This window comes from Triticum urartu, chromosome 3A, assembly GCF_056163025.1.
Source record: "Triticum urartu cultivar PI428250 chromosome 3A, HENAU_Tu73, whole genome shotgun sequence".
Classification (NCBI taxonomy): Eukaryota; Viridiplantae; Streptophyta; class Magnoliopsida; order Poales; family Poaceae; genus Triticum; species Triticum urartu.
In genome coordinates, this window is record NC_141875.1 from 557967963 (window position 1) to 557987744 (window position 19782).

Genomic DNA, 19782 nt, shown 5'->3' on the forward strand with positions numbered 1-19782 from the left:
GTACAATTTTTTCACACAGAAAAAATTTCATGATTTTTCTCTCGAGAACCTGGGGAAAACCTGACGAAAACTAAAAAGGAAAAAAAACCCAAAAATCCATCTAAACCCCAAAACGCTTAAAGATAATTGAAAAGTAATTCATAGGGGGCGCCCAACGCGTGACCTGTGGCGATGGTTGATCACATTACTTGACTTGTTGTAAGGGAACAAAAGATGATCGTTGAAGGTCCCCCGCAAAAGATAAGAGCTTTGCTAGACACACCGGAGGATTTTACACAGTTTTGCTAAAGCACATCTAGATGTGCCACAAGTATTGCACATCTAAGTCTTATGTCATTGGTCTTACGTTGAGATTCGTGTAGATATTTCCCTTTTCTATTTTCTTTTCCTCTTTATGCTTGACTCACTCACTTAGATGTGCAATAACTAGAGCACATCTAGATGTGCCCTAGACACACTATTTTCAACGTTGAAAACACATACAAAACTAAGATAGTCTGTAGCTCTTCAATCAATCAATTCTGCTTTTGAAATAAAATGTGTGCCATACATCTGAAGGGACAAGTACATATTACTCAATAGAAGATCTGTCCGATTTACTAACTGACTTAGCTAGTCAGTTAAAGCTAAGGCACCGTGTCACCATTACACGCAGGCAACAAGGGAGCACAAGCAAATGAAGCCAACAAAATAACACCATACCAGAAATATTGTACAAGGACAGGCGCAGAGGATGAACCACCATATCTGAACAGAATTCGAGAGCCGGATCACCGGAAATAGAGACAAAGGCGACCTCATTGGAGAAATCAACAACCACTGATCAGCGCTAGCACACGCACAAACCCAAAGCATCCTGAGGAAGACACACATCAGTACGTTTGTGTACAAGCAGGCTACAAAACGAGGCGAGGTGAAATTAAACAGAACCTAGTCACGATCCTCCATGGGAAGGGGGAATCAGGAAGTGGTTTTCTTCTGCTCATCGACGAGCAGGGGAGGGCCACGGCCTCCCTCGCTGACAACAACTACCCATGTCTAGAGAAGCAGATCCTCCTATTTCCATACAGCCAATGCTGATATCTGGTCAATCATTATCATCACATAAAAGTTTACAAATCCATAGACAGTCATCACCAACACACAAATCCACAGATTGTATCATCACCAACACACAAGAATATAAGAATATACTTGCAGAGTTGGAGTGAGTGCCACTTCGGGTTGTAGAGGAGGAGCCTGGGTTGGCTGGAAGGAGCAGCAGCGGGGTCGATGGGTGTGTGTGTATGTGTGGGTGGGGGGGAGGGGGTGAGGGGCCGTAGGGGAGTAGCAGCGCCATGCCTTGCAAGGAGCAACAGCATCCGCGAAGCGGGTCTCATGAGGACGACTTTTTCCGGTGGCCGGTGCCAGAGGAGCCGGCGGCGGTAGCAGCGGCAACCCTAGGTGGAGGATGCGTGTGAGAACAAGAAAAGGATACCCTCCCTCCCTCCCCTCCCTCCCTCCCTCTCTCTCTCTGTTGACCAACAGCGAATGGGCATACGACGCGTGGGGCAACAGGATAGACAATGAGCGCTTCCTTTTTTTCCCGGCGCGTTTTTCTCTTTTTTCTGTCAGGGACACGTGGCATAGCTCTTTGCTCGCCAAACAAGTCGCAGTTAATGGGTGTAATGCTTCTTTCATCCATGAAGAGGGGTCCAGCACCAGCAGTGATATTGTCCGCGATGCTGCCAGTGTGCTAGTGGTGGCCGAGAATTTTTTCCTCGGTCCTACGGTGGATGCTCACACTGCTGAGACTCTGGCGTTGAAACGAGGCCTTGTGCTTGCTCGGGGCCTCAGAATTCACCACCTTATTGTCCAATCGGACTACTTGCAACTGGTGGAATGTATGAACAATGGATATGGCTCCCCGTCTATTGCGGCACTGATTATCGACTGTTTTGATGTTTGTAGGGAGTTTTGGGAGGGTCTCTTTTGTGCATTGTGCGCATGAAGCTAACCGCGTGGCTCATGAACTTGATTAGCTAGGATAATCTAGTTTGATGCAACGAGGAATATAAGCACAAGCAAGACATTGCAGATAAGAATAAAGACTTCCTGTGGATCTCTTCTAAAATGGGCAAAAAGATTTTCAATAAGTATTACCACATAGGGCAAGCTTAACCAATACCTTATTAAACTAGTTCAACCACTACTTTAACTTGCATTTTTTTTTGTTCTATCATGCCAACAGAAGAAATAGAGTAGAACAGGTCATGCTGAAATTTGGCTTACATCAGTAAAAGCCTGACCTATGAATTTTATTTTTCAGTCCCGTCTTCCACTTTCACACTCCTTTTCTTCTGATATTGATTCTTCCTCATCAGTTTCAGATGATAGTACTTCCGATGATAGTTGGACTTCCGCCCGAGCTCAACAAGCTCGATAGCCTCCTTCACCCTCGATGCATTTACCAATGCATTCACTACATCCTGCAGCACACCACACTCGACTCCACAGCACTTTTTACTAGCAAAGATTTCATAACAGTACCTCAGTGCACAATCCAGCTCTCCAGCCTGCACAAGGTGTGGCACGAGAGTCTCATATGTCCCCTTATTTGGGACACACTCGTTCTTCATCAAATTATCATACACCTTCTTGGCCTCCTGGAACCTCCCAGCTTTGCAATATCCTAGAATCAACTGATTGTAGGATACTATATTGGGTTTTGGCCCGTCCTTCTCCAACCTCTCAAGCACAGCAGCTGCATCATCAATCCTACCTTGTGCAACCAAACCCCGCAGCTTTGCATTGTAGCACTTTGCGTCTGGCTCCAAATTCCTCTCCTTAATCATTTCCCATACTGCCTCGGCTTCATCATTACGGCCACTGTTGTGAAACCCATCCAAGAGCGAGTTGAAAGTAATAATGTCAGGTGAAACACCGTGCTTCTTCATGAGATGGACAGCATAAAGAGCGGCTGAGAGGTTGGACTTCTGGCACAATGTGCGGATGAGCGCGTTGTAAGAGTATAGGTCGGGCACAATGGAGGGGTGTGTGGCTGGGATCTCCTGGAATGCAGCAGTGAGCGCGCCAACATCTCCGGCTTCGGCGTACGCGGCAAGGACGGCGTTGAATGTCCTCGTAGACTTATGCCGCGCGGGGAGTTGATGGAAGGTTGCGACCGCGTGGGATGGCATGGAGGCACTGCCGTAGAGGCGGATGAGGTGCGCGGCAAATCCCTCGCTCGAGGTCTCGAGGAAGGGCTTCTGCGCGTCGATGATGGCCTCGATGCCGTCTTTGCGGCCCAAGGAAGTGAGGCGGCTCACCGCTACATCGTACGCGCGCTGCCCGTCGCGGAAGCGCGACGATGCGGACGAGGCTTCGACGAACTTGGAGACCAGCTTATCAGGGTCCCGCTCCCTGATGAGGGCCTTGACGACACCGCTAAGGGGCTTCCCTAGCTCGTGGCCCGCGCCGGACTCAGCTTCGCCGGCGGGATGTGCGCCTAGGGGCTTCGGGAGCTTCTGATTCGCGATGGAGTCAGCATCGGCGGCGGGCGGCGCGCGCTTGGTCTTGGGATTGCGCTTGGGTGGTTTTACGGCTGGCGTGGAGGGGGAGACGATGCGGGAGAGGCTTTTTACCCAGGTGGAGGCGGCGGCGACGGCGGCGGCGGCGGCGGCCGCGAGGGAGGACATGGGTGGGCGGCGGATGGTGGGGAATGGGGCGAGAGGAGTGGAGTGGGCGAAGGAGGGGTTTCCCAGCTCATCGATGCAATGCTTCTTAATTAGGCCGTCAAAATGTTAGCCCGTTAACCGTCTCCCAGCCCAGCCCAGCCAAAGAAAGCCTCGGATGCCCAAAATGTCTCGGTCGACCGACCCACCCCGGCAAAATGGGCGCGGCTATAAGTCGCTTATAGCGAGACATATCCAGCTATCGCCTACGGCCGGCCTTGCTCAATCGCTTGCGTGGGTGGACCGGCCCGTTAATACGATACGGCGCTTCTTCCGGAGCCTCCAAGGGGTCATTTGGGGGGAGGTCCTATACGGCGCAGGCGCCCGAACCTGGAAATGGCGCCTACAGCAGGCCTTCTGTGGGTTATTTTAAGCTCGGCCCAAAAATAGATACGTTAACATAAAAACCACGCCAAAAATATGGCAGTATGGGGATTCAATCTCGCACCACACATCCTTGTAATTGCTTAGCTTAACCACTAGACCTTCAGAATGCTAGTGAACAAAAACAGCACGAATTGTATTAAAACTATTGCAGCCGCGCTATTTATTACTCAGCCATTTACTATACAACTGAGATTTTTTGAGTTATTTGAAAACATTTTGGATAATGTCTATTTTCTTTAGTGAAAAAAGTTCACTAAATTTCAAAAAAGTTCACAAATTTTGAGAAAGTTCATCGATTTTGAAAAAACATCGCCAATTTTTTTAAAGATCATCGAATTTAAAAAAATATCAATTTGGAAAAAATTCATCGGATTTGCAAAAAGTTCATCGATTTTTGAAAGGAAGTTCATCAATTTTTTATAAAAAAATCACTGATTTAGAAAAGAAAACATCGAGTTTGAAAAAAAGCTCATTTGATTTGAAAAAGTTCATTGTATTTAAAAAAAATATCAGTTTTGAAGAAAAGTTCACAAACTAAAAAGCAGCGCATTCAACAAAAAAAGAAAAAACAAAAAAGTAGAGAAAGAACAAAACAATCTGACAAACAAATAAAAGAGAAAACCAAAGAAACAATGCACAAGCGGGTTAGTGGCTGCCCGTTTACAAAAAAACAGTAATAATGGGCGACTACAGCGTCAAATAGGAATCGCCCATTTGGGGTGGGCAGAGAGCGCGCCAGCCGCCGCCACATGTCGCGCTCTGGGCGTCCCCTCCGGATTTGTTTTTATTTTTTCACACGCATATTCGGCTTTTTAAATGGTTTTTTATGGGGGGTTGGCCTTTTGGTTTTTCATCGGTCTTTCTTAACATTTGAGAAAAAAATCGAAAATAATTGCGTGAAAAAACATGTATTTTTTTACTTCCACGAGAGGCACGACCGTGCCTCTCGAAAACAGAATTTTATTTTTATTTTTTGCTTTCGCGAAAGGCATGGACTTGCTTCCGTGGCCGTGCCTCTTGGAAGCGAAAAAAAATGTTTTGTTTTTTGCTTCCGCGAGAGGCACGACCATGCCTCTCGGAAAGGGAAAAGAATGTGTGTTTTTCCTTCTGAGAGAGGTACGATTTTGCTTCCGCGGGAGGCACGGATTTGCTTTCGCGGACCGTGACACTCAGAAATAAAAAAAAAACTGTTTTTTTCTTCCACGAGAGGCACGGGTTTACTATGATTTGCTTCCGCGAGAGGTACAGTCGTGCCTTTTTCGGAAAGAAAAAAAATATGCTCCCGGTTTGGTTTTTACGTCTAGTTTTTTTTGAAAAAAAATCGTCAAAACCTATCAACATGGGATCTAGTTTTGAAAATCTCGGCACGAGGAATCCAACGGTGAAAACGGTTCGAGATTTGGAGGCACGATTTAAAAGATAGATCTTTTTTAATAAATGGATCTAAGAAAAAAGAGAAAAATGTCATTTTGCGACAACTGGTGCACATACAGTGTGCCACTTGTCGCAGCCTGAAAATATGGGAGTAACATTTGCAAAGAGTGCTCCTTAATTAGTGATTTCGGCTCACGCCCCTCTTATTTGTCCTCTTGCTTTTAGCGGGCAAATGGGAGAGCAACTAACAGGAGGTTGTCTTTTGCAAAAATGCTACATACACGGAGCTCCAATGGACTCCTTCCAACTTAATACAAAAACGCCCCCTGAATTTTATGGAGTGGCCCACTTCACCCCTAGGTCCCAATCACATCTGCCCATGTCAGCAAGTGTGTAACGTATGTAAAAGGGTTTGTCTAGGACACATCTAGATATGCCTTAGTTATTGCACATCTAAGTGGCTCAATCAAACTAGGAAGGAAAAGAAAAAAGAGGAAAGAAAATGTTTGCACAAATCTCCGCGTAAAATCAAGGATATGAGACTTAGATGTGCAATACTTAGAGAATATCTAGATGTGCTTTAGCAAAACTGTAATGAATTTGCTTATGAATGCATATTTCCTTTGAAAAATTCTATTGGATTGGTAGATATCTTGCTAGATTTTCTTAAGATTCAGGAGCCCAAGAGGATTGCATTGTTTTCTCCAATTTGGAAATGAAGTATGTTGTGGGGAGTGGATGTACTACAAACTGATCTAAAATTATCTTCGAGTTTGTCTTTTCGTCTACCTGGACGTAGTCGACAAAACTTCGGTGTAGATTCCTACCGTCTTCTTGGGATGATGAGGTTAGAGTTTCTCGTTATGTGGCGAGATTTGGTATATGATGCTTTAGGGAGCGGGTCCTTAGGGGCATTGACGTTAGGATTCAAATTTGTGATTTTTTTTAAAAAAAATCAATGAACTTTTTTTTAAATCGATGAACATATTTTTGTGAACTTATTTCCAAAATCGATGAACTTGCGTGTAAATTTGCCGGCTCGGGTCGGTCTTGCGTCCGAGGCTTTATTTGTGGTTGGGTTGGACCGGACTGGGCTGAGAGCCTGGAGACAGTGAACGGGCTGACATTTTGACGGCGTAATTAAGAAGCGGAGTATCATCGATGAGCTGGCAAAGCCCTCCTTCGCCCATTCCACTCCTCTCGCCCCATACTTGTCTAAAAAAAAGAGGGAAAAAAAAACTCCTCTCGCCCCATTCGGCCATACCCTACCATCCGCCGCCTTCCCATGGCCTCCCCCGCCGCCGCCGCCGCCCGGGCAAACAGCCTCTCCCGCATCTTCTCCTCTCCCTCGCCAAGAGTAAAACAACCCAAACGCAATCGCAAGATCAAGGGCGCGGCCACGCCCTCCGTCGCCCATTCCGCTCCACTCCTCTCGCCCCCATTCGGCCCCCTTCCCATGGCCTCCCCCGCCGCCACCGTCGCCACCGCCTCCAGCCGGGCAAACGGCCTCTTCAGCATCTTCTCCCCCTCCCCGCCAACCGAAAAACCACCCAAAGCCGAGCCCGACGCGGACCAGATCCTCCGGAAGCCCCTTCGCCGTATCCGCAAGGCCCTCATCAGGCAGCGGGACCCTGACAAGCTGGTCTCCATGTTCGTCCAAGCTTCCTCCGCATCGCCGCGCTTCCGCGACCAGCACCACCTGTACGATGTAGCGGTGAGCCGCCTCACTTCCTTCGGCCGCCCAGACGGCATCCAGGCCATCATCGACGCGCAGAAGCCCTTCCTCGAGACCTCAACCGCGGAATTCGCCGCGCGCGTCATCCGCCTCTACGGCCGCGCCTCCATGCCAATCCAAGCGGCCGCAACCTTCCATCAACTTCCTGCGCGGCATAAGTCCACCATGACATTCAACGCCGTCCTTGCCGCTTACGCCAAAGCCGGAGATCTTGACGCGCTCACTGCTGCATTCCAGGAGATCCCAGCCGTCCACCCCTCCATTGTTCCCGACGTATACTCTTACAACGCACTCATCCGCACATTGTGCCACAAGTCCGACCTCTCAGCCGCTCTTGATGCTGTTCATCTCATGAAGAAGCACAGTGTTTCACCTGACATTATTACTTTCAACTCGCTCTTGGATGGGTTTCACAACAGTGGCCGTAATGATGAAGCCGAGGCAGTATGGGAAATGATTAAGGAGAGTCATTTGGAGCCAGACGCAAAGTGCTACAATGCAAAGCTGCGGGGTTTGGTTGCACAAGGTAGGATTGATGATGCAGCTGCTGTGCTTGAGAGGTTGGAGAAGGACGGGCCAAAATCCAATATAGTATCCTACAATGAGTTGATTCGAGGATATTGCCAAGCAGGGAGGTTCCAGGAGGCCAAGAAGGTGTATCATAATTTGATGAAGAATCAGTGTGCCCCAAATAAGGTGACATATGAGACTCTCATGCCACACCTTCTGCAGGCTGGAGAGCTGGATTGTGCACTGAGGTACTGTTATGAAATCTTTGGCAGTAAAAGGTTCTTTGGAGTCAAGTGGGGTGTGCTGCAGGATGTAGTGAATGCATTGGTAGATGCATCGAGGTTGGTGGAGGCCACCAAGCTTGTTGAGCTCGACTGGCAGAAGTACCACCATCGGAAGGGTTTGAGGATGCCACCTAGTGCTGGAACTGATGAGGAAGAATCAATATCAGGAGAAAAGGAGTGTGAAAGTGGAAGATAAGACTGAAAAGTAAAATTCATAGGTCAGTCTTCTACTGATGTAAGCCTAATTTCACCATGACCTGTTTTACTCTATTTCTTCTGTTGGCATGATGGAACAAAAACAATGCTAGTTAAAGTAGTGGTTAAACTAATTTAATATGGTATTGGTTAAGCTTGCCGAAGGGGAGCCTTGGCGCAGTGGTAAAGATGCTGCCTTGTGACCATGAGGTCACGGGTTCATGTCCTGGAAACAGCCTCTTACAGAAATGTAGGGAAAGGCTGCATACAATAGACCCAAAGTGGTCGGACCCTTCCCCGGACCCTGCGCAAGCGGGAGCTACATGCACAGGGCTGCCCTTTTTATTGGTTAAGCTTGCCCTGTCCGGTAATACTTACTGAAAATCTTTCTATCCATTTTAGAAGAGATCCACAGGAAGCCTTTATTCTTATCTTCAATGCCTTGCTTGTGCTTATATTCCTCGTTGCATCAAACTAGATTATCCCAGCTAATTAAGTTCATGAGGCACGCAGTTAGCTTCGTGCACAATTTACAAAAGAGACCCTCCCGAACTCCCTACAAACATCAAAACAGTCATCGATAAATGAGTGCCGCAATTGATGGAGAACCATATCCATTGTTCATACATTCCACCAGTTGCAATCCGATTGGGAATAAGGTGGTGAATCCTGAGGCCCCGAGCAAGCACAAGGCCTCGTTTCAACGCCAAAGCCTCAGCATTGTGAGCGTCCACCGCAGGACCGATGAAGAAATTCTTGGCCACCACTAGCACACTGGCAGCATCGCGGATCACAGCGCCGCTGGTACTGGACCCCTCTTCATGGATGAAAGAAGCATTACACCCATTAAGAGCGACTTGTTGGGCGAGCAAATAGCTACGCCACGTGTCCCCCGCAGAAAAAAGAGAAAAAAGAGAGAAAGAAACGCGTTGGGAAAAAAGTAAGCGCTCGTTGTCTATCATGTTGGCCTACGTGTCGTATGCCCATTTGCTGTTGGTCAACCGAGAGAGTATCCTTTTCTTGTTCTCACACGCATCTTCCTCCCTTACTCCCCAAAGTGGCGGCTGCTGCCAGCACCTCATCTAGGCTCCTCTGGCACCGGCCACCGGAGAAATTGTCCTCTTAATCCGCTTCTCCCTCGGCATTCTCCTCTTGGCGACTAGGCGGACACCTGCTGCTCCTTGCAAGGCATGGCGCTGCTACTCCCCTACGGCCCCTCATCAATGCAGCAAGGTGTGGTGCTGCTTGTCCAACCCGAGCTGAGTAGCTCCCCCCCGCCCCCCCCGCCCCCCCCCCCCCCCCCCCCCTTTTATGTGATGATAATGATTGACCAGATATCAGTAGTGGTTGTATGAAAATAGGAGGATTTGCTTCTTGAGACATGGGTGGTTGTTGTCGGCGAGGGGCGTCGTGGCCCTCCGCTGCTCGTCAACGAGCAGCAGAAAGCCACTTCCTCATTCCCACTTCCCATGGAGGATCGTGACTAGCTTCTGTTTGATTTCACCTCGCCTCGTTTTGTAGCCTGCTTGTGCACAAATGTACTGATGTGTGTCTTCCTCAGGTTGATTTGGGTTCGCGCGTGTGCTAGCACTGACCAGTGGTTGTTGGTTTCTCCAACGCTGTCGCCTTTGTCTCTATTTGATTATCTTCAGATATGGTGGTTCATCCTCTGCGCCTGTCCTTGTACAATATTTCTGGTATGGTGTTATTTTGTTGGCTTCCTTTGCTTGTGTTCCCTTGCTGCCTGCGTGTAATAGTGGCACGGAGTCTTAGCTTTAACTGACTAGCTAAGTCAGTTAGAAAATCGGAGAGATCTTCTATTGAGTAATATGTACTTGTCCCTTCAGATATATGGCACACATTTGATTTCAAAAGCAGAATTGATTGATTGAGGAGCTGCAGACTATCTCAGTTGGTATATGCTTTCAGCGTCGAAAATAATTTAGCCTCGTTTATGCTTTTTTGCTTAGGTGATTCCTGCCATGATAATGAATTTGCATATGAATGCATATTTTCCTTGGAAAATTCTATTGGATGGGTAGATATCTTGCTAGATTTTCTTAAGATTCGGGAGCCCAAGAACAATGTACTGTTTCCTCCAATTTGGAAATGAAGTATGCTGTGGGGAGTGAATGTACTACAAACTGATCTAAAATAAAGAAAGAGCATTATTGGGTGACAATGAGATTCTTGACGGAGACTCCGTGCAGATTGTCTTTCCTTTCCATTTGTTTCTTATTCTTGTCATCTAACGCAGATAAATGGATTATGCTTTCGTGCTGAATTAACGTGGAAGGTTGAGATGACTGCACCTACATAAATGTTTTTTTGTTATGTTTATTAATGTATGGATGCCTGACCCTAAATATGTTTGGTTAAAATGTTTTCCTATGAGAAAGTTGGTCTGAAATATTTGAGCTCGTATTCTATTTTACAGGATACTGGTTGCATAGTTGATTCAGTTTCATTAGTTCAGAACAAGTGCTTGTATCTATCTTATTTTTTAGGTTACTCGTATTGCATATTTATTGATTTGGTGCAGGCTCGTACACTAGATTTTATTTCAAGTGTATAAAATATTTTTTTAACAAGAGGGTATGTATTCTGGACACAATCTATCCATCTAGGTTTTATATTTGAGTTATGAGCAATTGTCTTATTTATATTGTTCTTTTCACTCTCCATGCACAAATTTTATTTAATTTATCAGGATCATTGTTGTCCTGAAATTTACTCTGAGCTTTGTCGTTTTGTCAGGTAATCACGCTGATTGCGTGAGATGTTGAAGTGGCATGTGTCTGTGTGCTATGTTGTCAAGGTAATAAACTGCACACCTCCAAGATTTATCTATGGCCTAATTTTCTCCGGTCAGAAAGCAACAGAACCTTGCATTTTTTTTAAGCTGTAAACAAATGTAACCTAACCTAAACTTGCATCCTTTTCCTGTGTGGATCAAATGTGCATGCTCAAGCTTTAGACTCTTAAGTAACACAGAAGAAACATACTAATAACCTTGTTAAGTTAATTCTACTTGCTATGCATGCCTTGTGACCATCAAGTTATGGTTGGTCTTGTGGTGAGTGCAGCCTGTTGTACACTTGGCTCAGGAGATAGCAGCCATCGAGCAAGTTGTATGAGAGAACTGCATTTGCTTTGATTGTAAATGGGTAAATTTGATCAATACTTGTGTATCTTCTCTCAATTTCTGGTCAGGTACACACACTGCTAGCTTGTAAGGATTTCAACATTGGGACTTCATACTGCACATGAACTCGAGAGCAAACCATGTGCCAAGGCTAGGCTGTCAAGGTAGTGGAAAAATAGTGAGAGATGTGCTAAGGCTAGGCCTTCCTTTTCTGTTAGACTTAATGATCATAATGGTCCTTTGTTTGTTAGTGGTAAAGGGCTCAAGCAGGGGGACCCTCTTTCGCCCATACTCCCTCCATTCTACAATGTAGTGCTTCCTCTATCCCCGTGCTTCAACTTTGACCGTAAATTTAACTATCAAGACCGACTGCGGCGGGAGCAGAAATTATATCAGTGAATTCGTATTCGAAAGAAGTTTTCAATTATATAATTTTTTCTCCCGTCGCAGTTGGTCTCGTTGATTAAATTTATGGTCAAAGTTGGACCTCGGAAAGCGCGGGCGCACTATATTTTGGAATGGAGTATTATTTAACTTGGTGCCTGATGTGTTCTCTAAGATTCTGCAAAAAGCTGCTCTTAAAAAGAATATTTCTGGGGTTTTCCCCCATGTGATTTCTGGGGGGATTATCAGTCTGCAATATGCTGACGATACCTTGCTGTTTTTGGAGCCTAGTTTAAATAATGCTAGAAATGTTAAGTGTCTTCTCTCTTGTTTTGAGGGTTTGTCTGGTATGAAGATTTAACTTCAACAAATGTGATTTGCTAACTGTTAATGTGGAGGAAGAGATTGCTAAGAGTTTGGCCCAGATTTTTTGCTGCAAGAAAGGGGATTTCCCTTTGAAATATTTGGGGGTTCCCTTACATTTTGCTAAGCTTAGAAGAGAAGATATCCAGCCTATTATTAATAAAATTATCAAAAGAATTTGTGGATGGAATGGGAGGCTGCGTGGCTATGAAGCTAAGTTGGTGCTTATTCGTACTTGCATTGTCAGCATCCCTACATATCTTATGACCATTATTAAATTTCCTAAGTGGGCAATCAAAGCTATTACCTCCCAGATGGCTCACTTTTTGTGGGGGAATATGGGGGACATTCATAAATATCACTTGGCCAATTGGGGACTTGTGTCCCAGAGGAAACAATATGGTGGCCTGGGAGTTCCTAACTTGAGAGAAGTTAGTATGTCCTTGCTAGCCTCTTGGGCTAGAACGAATTGGGTGTCCTTAGTGGACTATAATTATCAAAGGTGGGTTCCCCATTTTGGAAAGGGTTGACTTGGGCTTTAGCTGGGGTGAGGCCTTTCTATAAATGGATTGTTGGTAATGGTAATCAGGTATTTTTCTGGCATGATGTTTGGGTTGGGGATGTCTCCTTAAAAACCCAATTCTGGGATATCTGTGACTTATTTCAAGAACAGAATGCAACTGTTGAGCAGGTGTGGGATGGGGTCTCCCTGAAACTAACCTTTCATAGATGTGTTGATGAATCTTTTTGGAGCAATGGGACTTGCTGGTACATTTGTTGCAGGCGTCTCTCTAATACTGCGGATATTCCTGTATGGAGGCTGGATAGCTCTGCCTCTTATACTACTAAATCTTTTTATGCCCAGATCAATTGGGGAGGGGGTGACACTCCTGTGTGGGATAAGTTCGGGAAAATTAAAGTTCCAAATAGATACCTTGTAGTATTTGTTTGGCTGGTTATTCATAATAAGATTCTGACTCGTGATAATTTGAGTAAAAGGCAAGTAGTTGAAGATCTTTCTTGCTTATTTTGTAGTGAACCAGAATCTGTCAACCATTTACTGTGTGGGTGCATTGTGGCAGAACACACTTTGCAGAGTGTTTCTGAGGTTTTTGATCTTAGTGCTCCCAATTGAGTTTCTGATCTTGCCTGTTTGTGGGACTAATAATAAAAAAAGGATTTCTAGCATTGTTGCTGTTGCTACTTTGTGGAGTTTATGGACAACACGTAATGATGTATGTTTTCAGGGAGTATCTTGGAAAGACACCCGGATTGTTCTGGGAAAGATAAGCAGCTACTTCATCAATGGCTGATTCTGTGCTCGGAGGGACAACTACTGATGATGAAGCATTGCTTGCAACTGCTGTACAAAAGAAGAGGAGAGCTCCTGAGGATCGCCTGGCAAGGGGGAGCAAGATCGTCCCTGGGCGCGACGGACTTGGGCTCTGTCTGAGAGCTTATTCTCATTAGCTGTTCGATCTAGGTGGTACGGTAGTAGTTTTAGTCTATCTGCTGGGATTTTGGGGACCCCTTTTCATTATTATTTTTTTGCGAAAGAAAAAGGATTTTTGGGACCCTTTTCGAACAAAAAAAGATTTAGCATCCTGCAACCTGTCAACAGTTTAAGATTTTAGGCACTTTTTGATTAGCTGCCTTGGGCTGCAAAATGACCATGAACAAGAGCACACGACATTTAGTTGTTCCCGTACTTGTAATGGATGTGAACTCCAATAACGTAGTAACTGTATGTCTATGCTTATGCGTATTTGAGAAAAAAAAAGGAAATATGTTAACATGGTCCATGAAAACAGTTATTTTTTCTGGCGGGGTGCCGTGCAACGCAAACAGTGAAAAAACTGATTCCGCGCCTGAATCTCGTAAAATATGTGACTGCGTCACAGGTCAGACGCTGCACTAACAAAAATCGTACACTTACGGAAAACTACTACAGGCTGGTTCTACGGACGGATTTGTCCTTCTCTCCACCGTAGATTCTCCTCCTCGTGATTTTAACTGATCCCACTTCCTGATTTTAATTGGGCCAACATCAGCCCGTAACCTCCTTTCTGTAGTAATTCTCCACTTCAGATATTGCACAACGCAAGTGCAGATGCAGATTTTTTTTTAGAAAAAGGAGGAGGATCACCCCCGGCCGTGCAGTGCAGATGGAGATGCCATTCATAGATCCGACGGCCACCATGCGCGATCGACTCCATAGGAACAGAACAGAGTAGTCTGCATCCTGAGAAGACGACGCATTAACCGATTTTGTACCCCTCTCGATGCAAACAACAGACCTGAGATGATCATCGTGGAGACGACAACGTGGACGATTCGCTACCAGGATACTTCCATCCGGGTCTCCTGCGTACACGTGAGTAACAGTACGACTTATGAAGGACCACGCTCGTCAGACATTAAAACCAGCGTCGCCGTCGATTCATAGGGCCTACCATGAGCTCAAGCACGGATGAACCAGGAAATGGAATGGTTGTGAAGTATACTAGGCGCGCGGTGGTAGGTAGCCAGGCAGGAGTGTGTCCATATACACATAAATACACAGGCATGCTGACCAAGCTGAACCAGGAAAGTTCACAGTCCACCGGAGCTCCCGTACCTACCACCACTCCCACTCCGGGCGAGAAGAGCCCAAGAGTCAGGCATGGACACGGCCGCCTTGCTCCCGGTGGCGCTGGCCCTCATGGCCATCCCCGTCACGGCGCTCCTCCTCAGCCGGCTCCGCTTCGTCAGGCTGCCACCGGGGCCGCGCCCGTGGCCGGTGCTGGGCAACCTCTTCCAAATCCAGCCCGTGCGCTGCCGGTGCTTCGCCGAGTGGGCGGCGCGGTACGGGCCCATCATGACGGTCTGGTTCGGCTCGACGCCGATGGTGGTGGTGTCCACGCCGGAGCTGGCGCAGGAGGTGCTCAGGACCCACGACCAGCACCTGGCCGACCGCTCCCGGAACCGCTCCTCCGAGCGCTTCAGCCGCGGCGGCATGGACCTCATCTGGGCCGACTACGGCCCGCACTACATCAAGGTGCGCAAGCTCTGTAACCTCGAGCTCTTCACGCCCCGCCGCCTCGAGGCGCTCCGCCCCGTCCGCGAGGACGAGGTCACCGCCATGGTCGAGTCCGTGCACGCGGCCGGCAAGGGAGGCAGGCCCGTGGCGGTGCGGGAGTTCCTCGCTATGGTCGGCTTCAACAACATCACGCGGCTCGCCTTCGGGAAGCGGTTCCTGACCGCGGCCGGCGAGCTGGACGAGCAAGGGCGCGAGTTCAAGGAGATCGTCAACAACGGCATCAAGATCGGCGCGTCGCTGTCCATCGCCGAGCACATCCGGTGGCTCCGGTGGCTCACGCCCGTCGACGAGGTGGCCTATCAAGCCCACGGCGACCGGCGCGATCGGCTCACCGTCAAGATCATGGAGGAGCACGCCAGCGCCCTCGAGCGGAGCGGCGCCAGCAAGCAGCATTTCGTCGACGCGCTCTTCACGCTCCGGGACAAGTACGACCTCAGCGACGACACCGTCATTGGCCTCCTCTGGGTGGGTAATCAATCAATTGAATTGAATTAATGCCGCCATCCATTCCATATTAGTAGTAATCACTAGACCGACGTGATAACCACTACACCAAAGCAAACCTTTTCTATTCCGTATTAGTGTCGCGATTTGATTTGATTCGATCATTCATATGTGTGTGCACGCGATCGAGCAGGACATGATCACCGCCGGCACGGACACGACGGTGATAACCGTGGAGTGGGCGGTAGCGGAGCTGGTGAGGAACCCGACGGTGCAGCACAAGGTGCAGGAGGAGCTGGACCGGGTGGTCGGCCGCGACCGGGTGCTGTCGGAGACGGACTTCCCCAACCTGCCCTACCTGCAGGCCATCGTCAAGGAGTCGCTCCGGCTGCACCCGCCGACGCCGCTGATGCTGCCGCACAGGGCCAGCGCCGCCGTGAAGGTCGCCGGCTACGACATCCCCAAGGGAGCCAGCGTCACGGTGAACGTGTGGGCGATCGCGCGCGACCCCGAGGCGTGGGACAGCCCGCTCGAGTTCCGGCCCGAGCGCTTCCTCCACGACAACATCGACATCAAGGGGTGCGACTACCGCGTGCTGCCGTTCGGCGCCGGCCGCCGGGTGTGCCCCGGCGCGCAGCTCGGGATCAACCTCGTGGCGTCCATGATCGGCCACCTCCTGCACCACTTCACCTGGGCGCTGCCGGACGGGAACCGGCCGGAGGACATCGACATGATGGAGTCCCCCGGGCTCATCACCTTCATGCGCACGCCGCTGCAGGTCGTCGCCACGCCGCGCCTCGAAAAGGAGGAGCTCTACAAGCGGGTGGCCGCCGAGATGTGAGCGACCTGGGACTCCTGGTGGTTCAGAGTTCATGCTTCAAATTAAGTGTTGACGTGTCTTTTTTCGAGTTCTTCGTAGCTACTATCAGTACCTATGCATTTATTTTGTCGTTAATCCATGAATATACTCGTGGTACAATATGATTTCTTTTTTGCGATAGAACTTGTATTACTCAATCACCAGGATTACAATCAGGGAGACACAAGTTCTCAACGTCCTCAGGACCAGAGCATATAGCCAAACAACACTACGATTGCCATGTCTCCAGAAAGGTCTTGCCTCTTCTTCTTCTTCCACGCATTCACCATCTCCAAACAATCCACTTCAAGGTGAATAGGGCCATCGCACCAATTCAGGGATAGATCCATACCTTCCCTAGCTGCAATAAACTCAGCTTCTAGAGCACTCAAACATCGATTCAAATTCTGTCAGGGAAGTCGTGGAACATAAGAGAAAGAAGAAGAAGAAGATGAACAGTGAAGGGAAGTCATGGAACAGTGTGTGCAACAGAATGGGAGCTGTAGGATACACATAGGTAGGCAGACATATAACAAGGATCTGCGGACGTATTCATATAAAATATACATGTACATTGTCCCGTATTCAGACAGTTAAAGAATTTTCATCTATTTTTCAATCATTTTCTGTCCAAACATGTGCACAGATCATGGCGCAGATGGACGACAACAGAAGTTTGCGCAGGTGCGTGTCCCTGCGAATTTTCGCAGAAGCTAGTTCAGATCAAGTTCATCTCTTCTAAAGATCAACTTGCAAACATCTTCATAAAGCCATTGCCCATTACCTTTGTTTGAGATTTGCCGGCACAATATCAACCTGCGGGACACGGTTGAGATTGAGGGAGCGTGTTAGACCTAGTATCTATACTAGTTTGTAGGTTCTGGCATATACCCTATATTTGTACATGTAACACCTTATAAATACATGTGCAACGCCACTCCTAGATGGTTGAGCCATTTCCCTAAATGAACCCTAAGTCTAACAATCGTCAAGGACACTAGATGCAGAGCCTAGGATATGAGAATTTGTTTCAACAAAACAGTTTATGGGTATTTGAGCGTTAAAATCTCAGAGAATATTTACATAAGACTGTTTAATTCCAGTGTGAAGACGATAAGCACAATTCAGATATTTGCCACTTGATTGATTGATGATATAGAAATGCCACTAGATACAAGTACCATGGATGTTCGGGAACTAGAGCTTTATTTGTGACCACGAGTATCCCACCAAATGCTGGTGGGTTCTTGGTTTACATGCGCGCAACATGTCCCGTTAGTTCATTCTGTAGCCTGTGAGGAGCGGGATATGTGGATCGATCTAATATAGCTCACTGAAGTAGTAGCTTATACAAATCTCAGTTACATGAATTGGAGTTCTTGCAGTAGGGGAAACTAGATGAACTAGATAACTAGGGTTGCCGCCGCCAGTTCTGCCGTGATCCTCTGGATGGTGAGTCCTTTGTCTGTGGTAGGTTTTGTAGGTGAGCCCGGGCCTCAGTTGGCCCATTCCGGCCCAACGTTGCGCGGGTTGGGCCTCCTGTCTTGTTGGTGTTGTGAGGCAGCGATGGAGTCACTGCCTGGTGGAGCCAGCCTGCCTGGGCTGCTAACATCCCCCTCTCCTTGAGACACGGCTTGCCCCCAAGCCGTCGAGTGAGGAAAGCGATCCTCCAAGGCCGCCCTGTCTTCCCAATTATCGCCTAGGTTTGTCGGACTAGACTAGCGGACCAGGACCTATTCAACCACCGAGCCACGCCTCTTTTGCCATCTGGTTCAAAGGATCTTGACAGGAGTTGCAAGATCATTAGTACTGATTGGAAGGGTGGAGTTTACTGGTGTACCTGGGAGGAGTGATGGCCCACAAGTATAGGAGATCTATCGTAGTCCTTTCGATAAGTAAGAGTGTCGAACCCAACGAGGAGCAGAAGGAAATGACAAGCGGTTTTCAACAAGGTATTCTCTGCAAGCACTGAAATTATCGGTAATAGATAGTTGTGTGATAAGATAATTCGTAACGGGTAACAAGTAACAAGAGTAACTAAGGTGTAGCAAGGTGGCCCAATCCTTTTTGTAGCAAAGGACAAGCCTGGACGAACTCTATATAAAGCAAAGCGCTCCCGTGGACACATGGGAATTGTTGTCAAGTTAGTTTTCATCATGCTCATATGGTTCATGTTCGCTACTTTGATAATTTGATATGTCGGTGGACCGGTGCTTGGGTGCTGTCCTTCCTTGGACAAGCCTCCCACTTATGATTAACCCCTCTCGCAAGCATCCACAACTACGAAAGAAGAATTAAGGTAAACCTAACCATAGCATGAAACATATGGATCCAAATCAGCCCCTTACGAAGCAACGCATAAACTAGGATTTAAGTTTCTGTCACTCTAGCAACCCATCATCTACTTATTACTTCCCAATGCCTTCCCCTATGCCCAAATCATGGTGAAGTGTCACGTAGTCGACGTTCACATAACACCACTAGAGGAAAGGCAACATACATCTCATCAAAATATCGAACGAATACCAAATTCACATGACTACTTATAACAAGACTTTTCCCATGTCCTCAGGAACAAACATAAATACTCTCAAAGCATATTCATGTTCATAATCAGAGGAGTATTAATTATCATTAAGGATCTGAACATATGATCTTCCACCGAATAAACCAACTAGCATCAACTACAAGGAGTAATCAACACTACTAGCAACCCACAGGTGCCAATCTAAGGTTTTGAGACAAAGATCAGATACAAGAGATGAACTAGGGTTTGAGAGGATATGGTGCTGGTGAAGATGTTGATGGAGACTGCTCCCCTCTTGATGAGAGGATCGTTGGTGATGACGATGGCTTAGATTTTCCCCTCCCGGAGGGAAGTTTCCCCGGCAGAACAGCTCCGCCGGAGCCCTATATTGGTTTTGCCCAGGTTCCGCCTTGAGACGGTGGCGCTTCGTCCCGAAAGCTTCCTTCTGTTTTTTTCTAGGTCAAAACACACCATATAGTAGGAGATGGGCATCTGGGGCCTGCCAGGTGGCCCACAAGGCAGGGGGCGCGCCCTCCACCCTTGTGGATGGCAGCTGGCCCCCTTTGGTGCTTTCTTCGCCCAATATTTTTTATATATTCCAAAACAATTCTCCGTGAAGTTTCGGGACTTTTGGAGTTGTGCAGAATAGGTCTTTAATATTTGCTCCCTTTCCAGTCCAGAATTGCAGTTGCCGGCATTCTCCCTCTTCATGTAAACCTTATAAAATAAGAGAGAAAAGGCATAAGTATTGTGATATAATGTGTAATAATAGCCCATAATGCA

The 19782-nt window shown here is 47.4% G+C and overlaps 3 protein-coding genes across 5 annotated transcripts; 2 read left to right on the forward strand and 1 right to left on the reverse strand.

The window, feature by feature from the left end:
- Positions 1–521: 521 nt before the first annotated feature.
- On the reverse strand, positions 522–3749 carry LOC125545062 (uncharacterized). Of its 3 annotated transcripts, XR_015619387.1 has the most exons (3): positions 2289–3749; positions 931–1083; positions 522–856 (listed from the first exon to the last, which is right to left on the reverse strand). XR_015619387.1 is itself a non-coding variant. In XM_087547716.1 (2 exons), exon 1 carries the CDS (start codon positions 3675–3677, stop codon positions 2298–2300), a length of 1380 nt encoding a protein of 459 aa, XP_087403842.1. In that variant the 5' UTR covers positions 3678–3749; the 3' UTR covers positions 524–856; positions 2289–2297. The 3 variants fall into 3 exon arrangements, 2 of the variants coding, with proteins under 2 accessions (XP_087403842.1, XP_087403841.1); XM_087547716.1 differs by lacking the exon at positions 931–1083 and having other exon boundaries at positions 524–856; XM_087547715.1 differs by lacking the exon at positions 522–856 and having other exon boundaries at positions 899–1083.
- Positions 3750–6671: 2922 nt separating this feature from the next.
- On the forward strand, positions 6672–13738 carry LOC125545063 (uncharacterized). The gene is given in 5 exon segments (XM_087547714.1): positions 6672–8187; positions 8189–8238; positions 9760–11016; positions 11412–11507; positions 13338–13738. Coding segments are annotated over 2 exon segments (1452 nt in total). The 5' UTR covers positions 6672–6759; the 3' UTR covers positions 8213–8238; positions 9760–11016; positions 11412–11507; positions 13338–13738.
- An 891-nt stretch (positions 13739–14629) lies between these two features.
- On the forward strand, positions 14630–16630 carry LOC125545066 (cytochrome P450 98A1). The gene is made up of 2 exons (XM_048708925.2): positions 14630–15634; positions 15807–16630. The coding sequence occupies exons 1-2, from the start codon at positions 14753–14755 to the stop codon at positions 16452–16454; spliced, it is 1530 nt and encodes a 509-aa protein (XP_048564882.1). The 5' UTR covers positions 14630–14752; the 3' UTR covers positions 16455–16630.
- Positions 16631–19782: the final 3152 nt, after the last annotated feature.

Excerpts from the sequence above, each read along its gene's own strand:
- LOC125545066 (XM_048708925.2), top strand. The coding sequence starts at position 14,753 with ATGGACACGGCCGCCTTGCTCCCGGTGGCGCTGGCCCTCATGGCCATC. Across the intron at positions 15,635-15,806 it reads CCGTCATTGGCCTCCTCTGG|GACATGATCACCGCCGGCAC; the intron begins GTGGGTAATCAA and ends GCGATCGAGCAG.
- LOC125545062 (XM_087547716.1), bottom strand. The coding sequence starts at position 3,677 with ATGTCCTCCCTCGCGGCCGCCGCCGCCGCCGCCGTCGCCGCCGCCTCC.